Below are 18,340 nucleotides of genomic sequence, written 5' to 3'. Positions count from 1 at the left end.
ATTTTTCATTGTCCCATTTACTCTCTGTAAAGCACCAGTTCCATTGGCAGCAAAACAGGCCCAGAGCATAATACTACCACCACCATGCTTGGCGGTAGGTCCTCCAAACATATTGCTTTGTTTTCAGAAAAATTATATGTAAATGATCAAAAAACTTTCCGTTCTGAGTTCCCAATGAACAGACAAGAGGCTGTCTTTGTTGCACCAAGCCAAAGGCTTGGAAAATTCCATTGTGTACGATGGGAGGTGACGGGAGGGGGGGGTTATCTATTGTGATCCAAGACTTGCCCAAGCTCAATCCAGGACTAGCCCAAGCCCGAGGCATCTTTTTCTTTTGTGTTAATGTGATCAAAAACAATGTTTGTTTACATACCACCCATTCCTTTAGAAACAGCTGTTATTATGTAAACAGGGAAAGTCCAAATAAAAAGGTGGTGGCGTACAATCTTTCGCCAGAGCGTGGTTGACACTGTAAGAGGTTACAGGTCGACACGTTTCTCCTCAATTGAGCCAAATCGAATCCTGTCTCTGTTTAATTCTTTCCATTCCTTTGCCACTTTTGATGTGTGTTTGGGGTCATTGTCCTAATGGAACACCCAACTGAGCCCAAAACCCAACCTCTGGGCTGATGATTTTAGCTTGTCCTGAAGAATTTTTCATTGTCCCATTTACTCTCTGTAAAGCACCAGTTCCATTGGCAGCAAAACAGGCCCAGAGCATAATACTACCACCACCATGCTTGGCGGTAGGTCCTCCAAACATATTGCTTTGTTTTCAGAAAAATTATATGTAAATGATCAAAAAACTTTCCGTTCTGAGTTCCCAATGAACAGACAAGAGGCTGTCTTTGTTGCACCAAGCCAAAGGCTTGGAAAATTCCATTGTGTACGATGGGAGGTGACGGGAGGGGGGGGGTTATCTATTGTGATCCAAGACTTGCCCAAGCTCAATCCAGGACTAGCCCAAGCCCGAGGCATCTCTTTCTTTTGTGTTAATGTGACCAAAAACAATGTTTGTTTACATACCCTCCATTCCTTTAGAAACAGCTGTTATTATGGAAACAGAGAAAGTCCAAATAAAAAGGTGGTGGCGTACAATCTTTTGCCAGAGCGTGGGTGACACGAGGTTACAGGTCGACACGTTTCTCCTAAATTGAGCCAAATCGAATCATGTCTCTGTTTAATTCTTTCCATTCCTTTGCCACTTTTGATGTGTTTGGGGTCATTGTCCAGTTGGAACACCCAACTGCGCCCAGGACCCAACCTCCGGGCTAATGATTTTAGGTTGTCCTGAAGAATTTTTCATTGTCCCATTTACTCTCTGTAAAGCACCAGTTCCATTGGCAGCAAAACAGGCCCAGAGCATAATACTACATATATTATATTATTTTTATATTGCTGGGTTGTCAGAAAAATTGTATGTAAATGATCAAAAAACTTTCCGTTCTGAGTTCCCAATGAACAGACAAGAGGCTGTCTTTGTTGCACCAAGCCAAAGGCTTGGAAAATTCCATTGTGTACGATGGGAGGTGACGGGAGGGGGGGGTTATCTATTGTGATCCAGGACTAGCCCAAGCCCGAGGCATCTTTTTCTTTTGTGTTAATGTGACCAAAAACAATGTTTGTTTACATACCCCCCCATTCCTTTAGAAACAGCTGTTATTATGTAAACAGGGAAAGTCCAAATAAAAAGGTGGTGGCGTACAATCTTTTGCCAGAGCGTGGGTGACACTGTAAGAGGTTACAGGTCGACACGTTTCTCCTCAATTGAGCCAAATAGAATCCTGTCTCTGTTTAATTCTTTCCATTCCTTTGCCACTTTTGATGTGTGTTTGGGGTCATTGTCCTATTGGAACACCCAACTGCGGCCAAAACCCAACCTCCGGGCTGATGATTTTAGCTTGTCCTGAAGAATTTTTCATTGTCCCGTTTACTCTCTGTAAAGCACCAGTTCCATTTGCAGCAAAACAGGCCCAGAGCATAATACTACATATATTATATTATTTTTATATTGCTGGTTGTCAGAAAAATTGTATGTAAGTGATCAAAAAACTTTCCGTTCTGAGTTCCCAATGAACAGACAAGAGGCTGTCTTTGTTGCACCAAGCCAAAGGCTTGGAAAATTCCATTGTGTACGATGGGAGGTGACGGGAGGAGGGGGTTATCTATTGTGATCCAAGACTTGCCCAAGCTCAATCCAGGACTAGCCCAAGCCCGAGGTATCTTTTTCTTTTGTGTTAATGTGACCAAAAACAATGTTTGTTTACATACCCCCCCATTCCTTTAGAAACAGCTGTTATTATGTAAACAGGGAAAGTCCAAATAAAAAGGTGGTGGCGTACAATCTTTCGCCAGAGCGTGGGTGACCCGAGGTTACAGGTCGACACGTTTCTCCTAAATTGAGCCAAATCGAATCCTGTCTCTGTTTAATTCTTTCCATTCCTTTGCCACTTTTGATGTGTGTTTGGGGTCATTGTCCTAATGAAACACCCAACTACGCCCAAAACCCAACCTCCGGGCTGATGATTTTAGGTTGTCCTGAAGAATTTTTCATTGTCCCATTTACTCTCTGTAAAGCACAAGTTCCATTTGCAGCAAAACAGGCCCAGAGCATAATACTACCACCACCATGCTTGGCGGTAGGTCCTCCAAACATATTGCTGGCTTGTCAGAAAAATTGTATGTAAATGATCAAAAACTTTCCGTTCTGAGTTCCCAATGAACAGACAAGAGGCTGTCTTTGTTGCACCAAGCCAAAGGCTTGGAAAATTCCATTGTGTACGATGGGAGGTGACGAGAGGGGGGGTTATCTTTTGTGATCCAAGACTTGCCCAACCTCAATCCAGGACTAGCCCAAGCCCGAGGCATCTTTTTATTTTGTGTTAATGTGACCAAAACATATTGCTTTGTTTTCAGAAAAATTATATGTAAATGATCAAAAAACTTTCCGTTCTGAGTTCCCAATGAACAGACAAGAGGCTGTCTTTGTTGCACCAAGCCAAAGGCTTGTAAAATTCCATTGTGTACGATGGGAGGTGACAGGAGGAGGGGGGGGGGTTATCTATTGTGATCCAAGACTTGCCCAAGCTCAATCCAGGACTAGCCCAAGCCCGAGGCATCTTTTTCTTTTGTGTTAATGTGACCAAAAGCAATGTTTGTTTACATACGCCCCCATTCCTTTAGAAACAGCTGTTGTTATGTAAACAGGGAAAGTCAGAGCAGAGCGTAGGTGACACTGTAAGAAGTTACAGGTCGACACGTTTCTCCTAAATCGAGCCAAATCGAATCCTGTCTCTGTTTAATTCTTTGCTTCTTGTCTTGTTTAATAGATGTCGTCAGTGTTTGAACCTGACATGGGTATTGTGGCCAAACAGCTCAATGTTCTCAAATTGTTTTTAATCATATTTATTTTATGTTGTTTTTAATTGTGTTTAATATTGTTGTGCAGCACTTTGGAAACATTTTGTTGTTTAAATGTGCTGTATAAATAAAGTGGATTGGATTGGATTGAATGTTTGTTTCATCTGACACCACATGGACAAAGATAAGACCTTCTGGAGGAAAGTTGTATTATATTGGTCTAAGCCAGGGGTCGGCAACCCGCGGCTCTAGAGCCGCATGCGGCTCTTTAGCGCCGCCCTAGTGGCTCTCTGGAATTTTTTCAAAAATGTATGAAAAATGGAAAAAGATGAGGGGGAAAAATATATATTTTTTGTTTTAATATGTTTTCTGTAGGAGGACAAACATGACACAAACCTCCCTAATTGTTATAAATCACACTGTTTATATGAAACATGCTTCACTGATTCGAGTATTTGGTGAGCACCGTTTTGTCCTACTAATTTTGGCGGTCCTTGAACTCACCTTAGTTTGTTTACATGTATAACTTTCTCCGACTTTCTAGGACGTGTTTTATGCCACTTCTTTTTCTGTCTCATTTTGTCCACCAAACTTAACGTTGTGCATGAACCCACAAAGGTGAGTTTTGTTGATGTTATTGACTTGTGTGGAGTGCTAATCGGACATATTTGGTCACTGCATGACTGCCAGCTAATCGATGCTAACATGCTATTTAGGCTAGCTATATGTACATATTGCATCATAATGCCTCATTTGTAGCTATATTTGAGCTCATTTCGTTTCCTTTAAGTCCTCTTAATTCAATTTATATCTCATGACACACTATCTGTATGTAATATGGCCAGAGGTGGGTAGAGTAGCCAGAAATTGTACTCAAGTAAGAGTACTGTTACTTTAGAGATTTATTACTCAAGTAAAAGTAAGGAGTAGTCACCCAAATATTTACTTGAGTAAAAGTAAAAAGTATGTTGTAAAAAAACTACTCAAGTACTGAGTAACTGATGAGTAACATACACACACATATCATATATATATATATATATATATATATATATATATATATATATATATATATATATATATATATATATATATATACATAGATATATACAGTATATAATTTATATATTTTTTTTTGCCGTTTTTGTTTACATGTTAATAGTGTTTTAATGAATATACATGCATGTTTAACCAAGCTTATATTTCATGAAGACAAGAATATAAGTTGGTGTATTACCTGATTCTGATGACTTGCATTGATTGTAATCAGACAGTAGTGATGACAAACGTCCACGTTTTCAAATGGAGGAGAAAAAAAGTTCCTCCTTTCTGTCTAATACCACATGAAAGTGGTTGGTTTTTGGCTTCTTATATGTCCAGCTTCCATATTCGTTTTTATACACTTTACAAGAAATACATTGGCGGCAAACTCCGTAGCTTGCTAGCTTGTTTGCGCAGGCTTTCGGAGACTCTTATTTTGAAAGCGCAGGCGCGATGGAGCGGCACTTTTATTATGAAGACAGGAACTGTGCAGTCAGTCTTTAGGCTTTTGACGGGGTGTACGGTTGAAATAAAAAATGGTCTTTTTTCCTTCACACTTTTGTTTGATTGATTGGAACTTGTATTATTAGATTGCACAGTACAGTACATATTCCGTACAATTGACCACTAAATGGTAACACCCCAATAAGTTTTTCAACTTGTTTAAGTCAGGTCATGTGACCGCCTGGCTCTGTTTGATTGGTCCAACGTCACCAGTGACTGCATCTGATTGGTGGAACGGAGTGAACGTCACCAGTGACAATATTTGTTGAAACGCAGGCACTATGAAGGTCTGTCTGACAGACCAAAACAAACAAAGCGTGCATTAACAGATCAATAAAAATTAGTAGCGAGTAGCGGAGTAAAAGTAGCGTTTCTTCTCTATAAATATACTCAAGTAAAAGTAAAAGTATGTTGCATTAAAACTACTCTTAGAAGTACAATTTATCCCAAAAGTTACTCAAGTAGATGTAACGGAGTAAATGTAGCGCGTTACTACCCACCTCTGAATATGGCTTTTAATTTTTTGCGGCTCCAGACAGATTTGTTTTTTGTATTTTTGGTCCAATATGGCTCTTTCAACATTTTGGGTTGCCGACCCCTGGTCTAAGCAGACATACTATAAAATGTTATTATGCACGTTTATTTACAGTTACATTTCGTAGAGCTCTGTTTACCTTTTTTTTTAATCTACATTATTTCACGTTGTTTATATTTAAAATGTGATAATTTTAGATGTTATTTTTCTAATACAGAACTGTGTTTTTTTTATGCTTCACTTTACTGAAACACAATCATTCTGCACCAGCGTCATCCGGTGTAGTGAAAAAATAAACAATCTAATGCAGCGTTTCTCAAAGTGTGGGGCGCGCCCCACTGGTGGGGAATAGAGACATGACAGGTGGGGCGCGAGGAACGGGAGGAAATTTCACTTTAAAAATTTTTTTTTAATTATTATATTCTTAGATTTTTTTTACTATGCTTTCATTTTCTATACACACTGTAAATCACTTTGTGATTCTGTCTATGAAATCCGCTATATAAATAAATGGAAATTACCGGTACTTATTTTTACTGTAGGCTTTAAATTTCTCGGTAGGAGCGAAAGTTTGACAGACATAACAACAGTAACTAATGGGGGCGGGGCTAAGCGGAACAAACTTTCGCGCGGATGGGTAGCAGGCTAATGTGTGGACCACAATTACACAAATATATACATTTGTGACTCGCACCTCAAAGGTTGTCGAGCCAGAGCCAGCGCCTGCAGAGAAACAAAAATCTGACGGGCACACACTGTGTCATTCACCGGGAAGTATAAGTTATAACACATTTTTGATTTATTATTGAACTTGATGCAAGTTATAACACTTTTGTTTTTTTTATTATTGAACTTGATGCAAGTTATAACACTTTTTTGATTTATTATTGAACTTGATGCAAGTTATTTGATTTATTATTGAACTTGATGCAAGTTATAACACTTTTTTGATTTATTATTGAACTTGATGCAAGTTATAACACTTTTGTTTTATTTATTATTGAACTTGATGCAAGTTATAACACTTTTTTTGATTTATTATTGAACGTGATGCAAGTTATAACACTTTTTTTGATTTATTATTGAACTTGATGCAAGTTATAACACTTTTCTTTTATTTATTATTGAACTTGATGGAAGTTATTTCATTTATTATTGAACTTGATGCAAGTTATACCACAGCTGCAGTTATTTTATTTATTATTGAACTTGATGTTATTTTATGTTATTGAGTTTGAATGTATACAACTTGATGTTCAATAAATTTGAAAATGTTCAAGCTTGGCATTAGCGCTCTGTTGGGGCGATGGGGGCAGGTGGGGCTTGAAAACTCCCCCTTGTCCAAAGTGGGGGATGACAAAAAAAGTTTGAGAACCACTGATCTAATGTAAGTTCCTCAATTCATTTTGAGAATTGTTCTCATGTTTTTACTAAAAAACGTTCACATAATAAACACTGACTTCCTGTACGTAATAGCACAGTCACATCCAGTATTTAATATAAAGTGTCACACTTCTCCCCGGGATGTTGTTTTCTTACAGAAGAGAAATGGGGAAAGTAATTAAAAAGCTGCAGTGGGTTGGCGAACTTACTGTTCCAGATGATGTCGACCCAAAAAAAAAAAAAAGGCTGCTGATGAGCTGGGGAGTACTTACGCAGCAGGTATTCCGAGCTGTCTGTGTCGTAGTCGTTGTCGTCGGGGAAATGGTTGATTCTGTAACAGCTGCCTTGATTGATGCCTGCAGGGCAACGACAGGAAGACAACTATTGAGGAGATTCTGTATGTAACAAGACCTGCTAGTCAGCATCAGGGACACGTTACTATGTACAAACCCCGTTTCCATATGAGTTGGGCAGTTGTGTTAGATGTAAATATAAACGGAATACAATGATTTGCAAATCATTTTCAACCCATATTCAGTTGAATATGCTACAAAGACAACATATTTGATGTTCAAACTCATAAACTTATTTTTTTTTTGCAAATAATAATTAACTTGGAATTTCATGGCTGCAACACGTGCCAAAGTAGTTGGGAAAGGGCATGTTCACCACTGTGTTACATGGCTTTTCCTTTTAACAACACTCAATAAACGTTTGGGAACGGAGGAGACACATTTTTGAAGCTTTACAGGTGAAATGTGTTCCCATTCTTGCTTGATGTACAGCTTAAGTTGTTCAACAGTCCGGGGGTCTCTGTTGGGGTATTTTAAGCTTCATAATGCGCCACACATTTTCAATGGGAAACAGGTCTGGACTACAGGCAGGCCAGTCTAGTACCCGCACTCTTTTACTACAAAGCCACGCTGTTGTAACACGTGGCTTGGCATTGTCTTGATGAAATAAACAGGGGCGTCCATGATAACGTTGCTTGGATGGCAACATATGTTGCTCCAAAACCTGTATGTGTCACACCGCGGTGAGGGAAGTCTTGTCTTGTGATTTACATGTTTTATTTTGAAAAGCAACTCCTTTTGTTTCAGATCACGGGTCCTTCCTCTTGAGTCACCAGTCTGACGTCATTCCTGACCCTTGATTGTTTCCACCTGTTTTCCATTACCCTCATGTTCTATACAAGCTCATGCCTCCCCTTGTTCTGTGCCAGATTGTCTCGAGCTTTCGTGCCTGTCTTGCGTTCCAAGTTCATGCTCATGTCCATGCCTTGCCTTGTCCCATGTCTATGTCCTTGTTTCCAGAATATCCCACGCTGTAATTTTGAGTTAACTTTTTCCTCCTCCCTCAGAGCGACTTTTGTTATTCAGCCTTTTTTCTACCGCAGTGGTGAGTTATGATTTTTTCCTAATAATCTTTCCTCAAAGTTTTTGAGCGATTTTTTGTTTACATTTATTAGAGTAGTAATTTTTATAGTCATTATTTTCTTCCTCCTGTTGGAGCGTTTTTTTGTTAAAGTTTTTGATAGCAGATACGGTGCTAATTATAATTTGTCTTTATTTTTGTATTTCCTCCTTTTGGAGTGATTTTCGGTTTTTCCCTTTTTTGGAACATTTTTTCGCTATCTATTTTTGTGATTCATAGTATTTAAATTTATTCTGAGGTTTAAAGAGTTTTTCAAAATAAAAGCTTTATTTAGAAATCTCATCTTTGCATCTGAGCCTGACAGTATGTACCTTTCAGCATTAATGGTGCCTTCACAGATGTGTAAGTTACCCATGCCTTGGGCACTAATACACCCCCATACCATCACAGATGCTGGCTTTTCAAATTTGCGCCTATAACAATCCGGATGGTTCTTTTCCTCTTTGTTCCGGAGGACAAGACGTCTACAGTTTCCAAAAACAATTTGAAATGTGGACTCGTCAGACCACAGAACACTTTTCCACTTTGCATAAGTCCATCATAGATGAGCTCGGGCCAAGCGAAGCAGGCGGCATTTCTGGGTGTTGTTGATAAACGGCTTTGGCTTTGCATCGTAGAGTTTTAACTTGCACTTACAGATGTAGCGACGAACTGTAGTTACTGACAGTGGTTTTCTGAAGTGTTCCTGAGCCCATGTGGTGATATCCTTTACAGACCGATGTCGCTTTTTGATGCAGTACCGCCTGAGGGATGGAAGGTCCGTAATATCATCGCTTACGTGCAGTGATTTCTCCAGATTCTCTGAACCTTTTGATGATATCACGGAGCGTAAATGGTGAAATCCCTAAATTCCTTGCAATAGCTGGTTGAGAAATGTTGTTCTTAAACAATTTGCTTGACAAAGTGGTGACCCTCGCCCCGTTCTTGTTTGTGAATGACTGAGCATTTCATGGAAGCTGCTTTTATGCCCAATCATGGCACCCACCTGTTCCCAATTAGCCTGTTCACCTGTGGGATGTCCTGTTCACCTGTGTTCTGTCTGTGTTCTGTTCATCTGTGTTCTGTCCTGTTCACCTGATGTTCACCTGTGGGATGTCCTGTTCACCTGTGGGATGTTTTTATACCCAATCATGGCACCCACCTGTTCCCAATTAGCCTGTTCACCTGTGGGATGTTCCAAATAAGTGTTTGATGAGCATCCCCCTTTTTGCCACTTTTGCCAACTTTTTTGAAACAATTAGCTAGAATTTGCAAAAAATACCAAAGTTTTCCAGTTCGAACGTTAAATATCTTGTCTTTGCAGTCTATTCAATTGAATATAAGTTGGAAAGGATTTGCAAATCATCGTATTCTGTTTTTATTTACCATTTACACAACGTGACAACTTCACTGGTTTTGGGTTTTGTAACATTATGGTTCATACATTTAAAGCAACTCCATGAGCCCAGACTAGTAGATATAAACCATACTAGGAGGTGGAATATTTCAGACAGTATAAGACACAATGAGAATTAATAGCAATTAAGTGGACATTTTGGGTATGTTAAACAAGCTGTAACACATGCAAACATTTAGAGAGCACAATTTGCAGGGAATGCAATTCAAAGATGCATGAAATTATAAGAAGGCAAATACAATCATGAATGAATTAAAGCTGCAAGCAGCGTTGGTCGGGCCCGCGTATTTGGCAGGTGCTAGTCCTAAGTGTCCCAATACTTTTGTCCAGTTTTAGTCCCAAGTGTCCCAATACTTTTGGCAAGTTGTAGTCCTAAGTGTCCCAATACTTTTGTCAAGTTGTAGTCCCAAGTGTCCCAATACTTTTGTCCAGTTTTCGGCCTAAGTGTCCCAATACTTTTGTCCAGTTTTCGGCCTAAGTGTCCCAATACTTTTGTCCGGTGGTAGTCATAAGTGTCCCAATACTTTTGTCTAGTGTACCTACCTTGTCTGCATTGTGTGGGCACGTTGGTGCTTCCTGCTTTTAAGCAGCCATCTTAAAAAAACAGCAGCGCAGCGGGTCTTTGAAGGGTCATAAAATCAAAACCGGAGCAGGTATTAAAACGCTGTTCTGTTATTTTATACACAAGGGTTTAATCTCTCTCCTGTGTTAGTTTGAAGCCGAAATGACAAACGCGCTCAGCGGAGATAGATTTTGAAGAAAGGTGACCGTTTTTTACAAAAATGTTGTTTTGAAGGGGGAATAGCAAACTTCCGGTTGATTTTTGCTGGGGGTTGTCAATTTATGAAATGTAGGCCTAAGTGAGACCTACATAGAGGTTTTTGTTTCATGTCTCTCCGACCTTCCCAGTGGGAGTTACAGGCAGTTTTGTCAGTTTTTTCATCCGAGGAGCAGTTATTTGTGCGTTTTATTAAAAAATTGCGCTAGAGCACAATTTTGAGATTTGGGGTTAGGTTTTTTTATTAGATCACAATTTTTGCCAGTCCTGATGTGTGCGTTCAGTTTGGTGAGTTTTGAAGCGTGTTAAGGGGGTCAAATTACAGCTCAAAGAGGCAAAAGTGACTGTCTTTAGTACTTTTTTGTCTTGAAGGGGGAATTGCCAACTTCCTGTTGATTTTAGCCCGAGAATGTACTATTATGAAATGTAGGTCTAAGTCAGACCTACATAGAGGTTTTTGTTTCATGTCTCTCCAACCTTCCTAGTGGGAGTCACAGGCAGTCTAGTTTTTTTTTTCCCTAGGGGGCGCTAGAGCGCAATTTTTAGTTTTGTGGTTCGTTTTTTTTTTTAAAAAGGCAATTTTTGCAGGTCCTGACGTGTGGGTCAAATATGGTGAGTTTTGAAGCATGTTAAGTGGGTCAAATTACAGTTTAATGTGGCGGCGGAAGAATAAAGAATAAAGAATAAAACCTTACAAATTCAATAGGTCCTTATGGCCCATTGCATAAGGACTCCCTGTGGGAGTCCTTATGCAATGGGCCATGCGGGCCCTAATAAAACAAATAAATAATAATCATGAATTGCTGGGTTGCTTATGACGTCACAAGTTAGCGTAGAGTTTGAGCAGAAACTGCTGTATTGCTGTTCTGTTCTTGGGCGTTCCAGTCGTTCAAATAAAGAGTTAGGAAATAGCTTTCATGGAGTCCCAAAAGAAGTGATTCATAAAGGTAATAAAGTCAGGGAGAAAAACACGAGTGCGTCGAAGGAAATGGCTCTAAAAATATCACTTTCATCATCTTGTGGAATACCATCGCACCATGCTCGTGTCTGCGGTGATTGGAGTTGTTTGAGGAACTTTTCTGCGATGCAATCGAGGTTTATTCTCTATCATATTAGTCGAGTTTGAGAGCAGACGTAAACATAAAAAAAGGACAAGGGGGGGGGACAAGTCCGGTGGCCACGGATGTCGGGACCCGGGGTGGACCGCTCGCCTGTGCATCGGTTGGGGACATCTCTGTGCTGCTGACCCGTCTCCGCTTGGGATGGTCTCCTGCTGTTCCCACTATGGACTGGACTCTCAATATTATGTTAGATCCACTATGGACTGGACTCTCACTATTATATTAGATCCACTATGGACTGGACTCTCACGCTATTATGTTAGATCCACTATGGACTGGACTCTCTCACTATTATGTTAGATCCACTATGGACTGGACTCTTACTATTATGTTAGATCCACTATGGACTGGACTCCCACTAATATGTTAGATCCACTATGGACTGGACTCTCACTATTATATTAGATCCACTATGGACTGGACTCTCTCACTATTATGTTAGATCCACTATGGACTGGACTCTCACTATTATGTTAGATCCACTATGGACTGGACTCTCACTATTATATTAGATCCACTATGGACTGGACTCTCTCACTATTATGTTAGATCCACTATGGACTGGACTCTCACTATTATGTTAGATCCACTATGGACTGGACTCTCACTATTATGTTAGATCCACTATGGACTGGACTCTCACTATTATGTTAGATCCACTATGGACTGGACTCTCACTATTATATTAGATCCACTATGGACTGGACTCTCACGCTATTATGTTAGATCCACTATGGACTGGACTCTCACTATTATGTTAGATCCACTATGGACTGGACTCTCACTATTATATTAGATCCACTATGGACTGGACTCTCACGCTATTATGTTAGATCCACTATGGACTGGACTCTCAATATTATGTTAGATCCACTATGGACTGGACTCTCACTATTATGTTAGATCCACTATGGACTGGACTCTCACTATTATATTAGATCCACTATGGACTGGACTCTCTCGCTATTATGTTAGATCCACTATGGACTGGACTCTCACTATTATGTTAGATCCACTATGGACTGGACTCTCACTATTATATTAGATCCACTATGGACTGGACTCTCTCACTATTATGTTAGATCCACTATGGACTGGACTCTCACTATTATGTTAGATCCACTATGGACTGGACTCTCACTATTATGTTAGATCCACTATGGACTGGACTCTCACTATTATGTTAGATCCACTATGGACTGGACTCTCACTATTATATTAGATCCACTATGGACTGGACTCTCACGCTATTATGTTAGATCCACTATGGACTGGACTCTCACTATTATGTTAGATCCACTATGGACTGGACTCTCATTATTATATTAGATCCACTATGGACTGGACTCTCACGCTATTATGTTAGATCCACTATGGACTGGACTCTCAATTTTATGTTAGATCCACTATGGACTGGACTCTCACTATTATGTTAGATCCACTATGGACTGGACTCTCACTATTATATTAGATCCACTATGGACTGGACTCTCACACTATTATGTTAAGTCCACTATGGACTGGACTCTCACGCTATTATGTTAGATCCACTATGGACTGGACTCTCACTATTATGTTAGATCCACTATGGACTGGACTCTCTCACTATTATGTTAGATCCACTATGGACTGGACTCTCACTATTATGTTAGATCCACTATGGACTGGACTCTCTCACTATTATGTTAGATCCACTATGGACTGGACTCTCACACTATTAACTAGATCCACTAGTTAATAGTGGATTTTTTTTCTGCTTCTCCCTTCTGCCGCACGCCAAGAAGATTAATTGGCAAGGTGAAGTGGATGTTGTTTGTCATTCTTCATCATTGTATCGACCTTTGCTGTTAAAGGAAAGGAGTTTTGGGACTTCAAATTTTGAGTGCACTGCAGGGCTAGTGACAGTTGTGTGTGCGTGTCGGCAGAGCGGCTGTGTGGAGGGGGGGGGGGCGTGGCCTGCGGGCCTGCAGCGAGGTGGGGTGTGCCAGGACCGGCCTCGAAGTCAGCGACAAGGTGCGTAGAGGGCCCACCTGGGCCTTGTTATATAATCACCCGTCGCTCTGTATAAGCAGCAAACCGGGAGGAGAGAGGTTGTTGAAGCCGGAGGGAGAGCACGAGCCAGAGCCAGAGCGGAAGCAGAGACTGCTGAAAAGCAAACCAGAGACTTGAACGAAAAATAATACAGTACACCTGAAGATGCTTGGTGGTCAGGAAGGCAACTTCCACAGGCTGCTTATAAGAAGTTTAGTTCAACTAGTTCTTACGTATAAATTACTAAACGGTCTAGCTCCAGCCTATCTTGCTGATTGTATTGTACCATATGTGCCGGCCAGAAATCTGTGTTCTAAGAACTCCAGCTTATTAGTGATTCCCAGAGCGTTTTCTATTCGGGCTCCAGTACTTTGGAATGCCCTCCCGGTAACAGTTAGAGATGCTACCTCAGTAGAAGCATTTAAGTCCCATTTTAAAACACATTTGTATACTCTAACCTTTAAACAGACCCCTTTTTAGACCAGTTGATCTGCCGTCTCTCTTTTCTGCTCTGTCCCGTTCTCCTGCGCGGAGAGGTTATCTGGTGGCCATGGATCAGTTTCCACGGAGGAAGCGTTAGCTGTTCCAAGTCGGGACCCGGGGTGGACCACTCCTCAGCATCTAGGCGCTGATCTACATTTCTGCCAGTGGGTGCTCGGACGGGCGGGGAATATGTCACTACTTTTCTGAGGCTATGTCTACACTAAGCCGGATAACCCCTTAAACCAGGGGTGTCAAACTCTGGCCCGCGGGCCAAATTTGGCCCGCCGTGTAATTTCACTTGGCCCTTGAGGCGATACTCAATCATGGCACCCACCTGTTCCCAATTAGCCTGTTTGATGAGCATTCCTCAATGTTCTCAGTCTTTTTTGCCACTTGTGCCAGCTTTTTTGGAACATGTTGCAGGCATCAAATTCCAAATGAGCTAATATTTGCTAAAAATAGCAAAGTTTTCCAGTTTGCATCAGTCCATCTCAGATGAGCTTGGGCCCGGCAAAGCCGGCGGCGTTTCTGGGTGTTGTTGATAAATGGCGTTTCTGGGTGTTGTTGATGAATGGCTTGACTAAAAGGTTTTGACATGCACTTACAGATGTAGCGACAAACTGTAGTTAGTGACAGAGGTTTTCTGAAGTGTTCCTGAACTCATGTGGTGATATCCTTTACACACTGATGTCAGTTTTTGATGCAGTACCCCCTGAGGGATGGAAGGTCCGTAATATAATTGCTTATACAGTGATTTCTCCAGATTTTCTGAACCTTTTGATGATATTACAGACCGTAGATGGTGAAATCCCTAAATTCCTTGCAATAGCTGGTTGAGAAATGTTGTTCTTAAACTGTTCGACAATTTGCTCACGCATTTGTTGACAAAGTGGTGACCCTCGCCCCATCCTTGTTTGTGAATGACTGAGCATTTCATGGAGGCTGCTTTTATACCCAATCATGGCACCCACCTGTCCCCAATTAGCCTGTTCACCTGTGGGATGTTCCAAATAAGTGTTTGGTGAGCATTCCTCAACTTTCTCAGTCTTTTTTGCCACTTGTGCCAGCTTTTTTGGAACACGTTGCAGGCATCAAATTCCAAATGAGCTAATATTTGCTAAAAATAGCAAAGTTTTCCAGTTTGCATCAGTCCATCTCAGATGAGCTTGGGCCCGGCGAAGCCGGCGGCGTTTCTGGGTGTTGTTGATAAATGGCGTTTCTGGGTGTTGTTGATGAATGGCTTGACTAAAAGGTTTTGACATGCACTTACAGATGTAGCGACAAACTGTAGTTAGTGACAGAGGTTTTCTGAAGTGTTCCTGAATTCATGTGGTGATATCCTTTCCACACTGATGTCAGTTTTTGATGCAGTACCCCCTGAGAGATGGAAGGTCCGTAATATAATTGCTTATGCAGTGATTTCTCCAGATTTTCTGAACCTTTTGATGATATTACAGACCGTAGATGGTGAAATCCCTAAATTCCTTGCAATAGCTGGTTGAGAAATGTTGTTCTTAAACTGTTCGACAATTTGCTCACGCATTTGTTCACAAAGTGGTGACCTTCGCCCCATCCTTGTTTGTGAATGACTGAGCATTTCATGGAGGCTGCTTTTATACCCAATCATGGCACCCACCTGTCCCCAATTAGCCTGTTCACCTGTGGGATGTTCCAAATAAGTGTTTGGTGAGCATTCCTCAACTTTCTCAGTCTTTTTTGCCACTTGTGCCAGCTTTTTTGGAACATGTTACAGGCATCAAATTCCAAATGAGCTAATATTTGCAAAAAATAACAACGTTTTTCAGTTCGAGCGTTAAGTATCTTGTCTTTGCAGTCTATTCAATTGAATATAAGTTGAAAAGGATTAGCAAATCATTGTATTCTGTTTTTATTTACCATTTACACAACGTGACAACTTCACTGGTTTTGGGGTTTGTATATTAAAAATTTGTCAGCCATATAATTTTAATATGGAAAAAAAAAAGCTATATCTTTGTTAGATATCAGAAAAAAATTGTAATTACAGTATGATCTTATTATATCGTTTCCCCTTAGATACAGAATGAATATGAGTGTTTAACCCTTGGTGGAGGTCTGACTGGGCTATTCATGCAGAGCTACACAACACAATAGTAACTATTACAGTGGTGAGGTCATCACCATCCGAGAGGCTATCAAATAGGTCAGCCGCCTAATAGGGGACATCCAAATTAATTAGTTTCATATCAGAAATGGAACACGAGGTTCTGTGTCTAGTCACTGACGGAAAACGAGGCTATGCACTATTTTTTAAAGAGGTGATGTGAGAAATTGCGCTTGGGTGAAAAAAGGAGAAGAGATGCCCGTCTCACATGTGGTTTGATGAAGTATGATTAACAGCACAGATAACAAAATTATACATATTTAAAAAATATATGTCTCACCTGCTCTGTTAACTGTTATGCAAATAAACAGAATGCATGCTCAAGTGAAAAAGTGTGCAGTATAACTTTAGTTTCAAGCATTTGAAACTTTGGGGCTCTTGTGAGTTTTTTAGCGATCTGAAAACTGCCTAGCAACACGTGTGTTTTTTTTATTGGCCTCTGTGGCTAATATGATTTAGCCCTGTGAACTCTGCCTAGCAACAATTGGGGATTTTTTTTATTGGCCTCTGGGGTAACATGATTTAGTCCTGTGAACTCTGCCTAGCAACAATTGGGGATTTTTTTCATTGGCCTCTGGGGCTTATATGATTTAGCCCTGTGAACTCTGCCTAGCAACAATTGGGGATTTTTTCATTGGCCTCTGTGGCTTATATGATTTAGCCCTGTGAACTCTGCCTAGCAACAGTTGGGGATTTTTTTATTGGCCTCTGGGGCTAATATGATTTAGCCCTGTGAACTCTGCCTAGCAACAATTGGGGATTTTTTCATTGGCCTCTGGGGCTTATATGATTTAGCCCTGTGAACTCTGCCTAGCAACAATTGGGGATTTTTTTCATTGGTCTCTGGGGCTAATATGATTTAGCCCTGTGAACTCTGCCTAGCAACAATTGGGGATTTTTTCATTGGCCTCTGTGGCTTATATGATTTAGCCCTGTGAACTCTGCCTAGCAACAGTTGGGGATTTTTTTTATTGGCCTCTGTGGCTTAAATGATTTAGCCCTGTGAACTCTGTCTAGCAACAATTGGGGATTTTTTTATTGGCCTCTGGGGCTACTATGATTTAGAACTGTAACTCTGCCTAGCAACAATTGGGGATTTTTTTATTGGCCTCTGGGGCTAATATGATTTAGCCCTGTGAACTCTGCCTAGCAACAATTGGGGATTTTTTTTATTGGCCTCTGGGGCTACTATGATTTAGAACTGTAACTCTGCCTAGCAACAATTGGGGATTTTTTCATTGGCCTCTGGGGCTGATGATATATAGCCCCGTGAACTCTGCCTAGCAACAATTCGGGATTTTTTTATTGGCCTCTGGGGCTAATATGATTTAGACCTGTGAACTCTGCCTAGCAACAATTGGGGCTTTTTTCATTGGCCTATGGTGCTGATGAGATTTAGCCCCGTGAACTCTGCCTAGCAACAAATTACCATTGTTTTTCCTATGGCCTCTGTGAGAGTTGAGTGATGAGCAATATGAATTCTGCCTAGCAACAAGTGTGCATTTTCCCCCATTTTCCAATGGCACAATTATCATTCAGCGCTATGAACTCTACTTAGCAACAGGTGGCATTTTTTTAGGGCCTCTAGGTTAGTAACAATTGAGCCCCTAGCAACAAACAAATATTTTTTCATTTGCCTCTTAGGAAATTGTTCCAATTGTCTTGGTATAATGAATAATTAAGATAAGATGCTCAAGTCTGAATACTTATTGATTAAGACGCCTCTGATTAGTGAAAGATTTAGTGTTCAGAGCAGCGCTGGTAAACACTGAAACATGACAAAAAGAAAATGATTACCGTACACTTAAAATAATTGTATTTTGTCATAACCCGGTGCGCCTAATGTGCATAATAATTTTGGTTGTGCTTAGCGACCTCAAAGCTATTTTATTTGGCGCATTTTGTAATGATAAGTGTGACCAGTAGATGGCAGTCACACATAAGAGATACGTGTAGACTGCAATTTGACTCAAGTAAACAACACCAAAATGTTATATGTTCCATTGAAAATATAGAACATTACACACGGCGCTCAAAAATCTGTCAAAAAGTTTTAGTACGACTTTGGTAAGCTATGAAGCCGCACCGCTTGCTGTGCTTCAACATAGAAGTATTATTATGGTGTGTGTATA

The 18,340-nt window shown here is 40.5% G+C and overlaps 1 protein-coding gene across 1 annotated transcript in view; it reads right to left on the bottom strand.

Annotated features, from left to right (window-relative positions):
* cacng4b (calcium channel, voltage-dependent, gamma subunit 4b) overlaps positions 1–18,340 on the bottom strand; it is a 76,726-nt gene that overhangs the window by 15,237 nt on the left and 43,149 nt on the right. The window contains exon 2 of the mRNA XM_061973453.2: positions 7,095–7,178. Coding sequence (XP_061829437.1) covers positions 7,095–7,178 — 84 coding nt within the window. The remainder of the gene's footprint in view (positions 1–7,094; positions 7,179–18,340) is intronic.

Source organism: Nerophis lumbriciformis, linkage group LG22 (assembly GCF_033978685.3).
Source record: "Nerophis lumbriciformis linkage group LG22, RoL_Nlum_v2.1, whole genome shotgun sequence".
In the NCBI taxonomy this organism is placed as follows: Eukaryota; Metazoa; Chordata; class Actinopteri; order Syngnathiformes; family Syngnathidae; genus Nerophis; species Nerophis lumbriciformis.
This window is presented reverse-complemented; position numbering and strand designations above follow the sequence as displayed.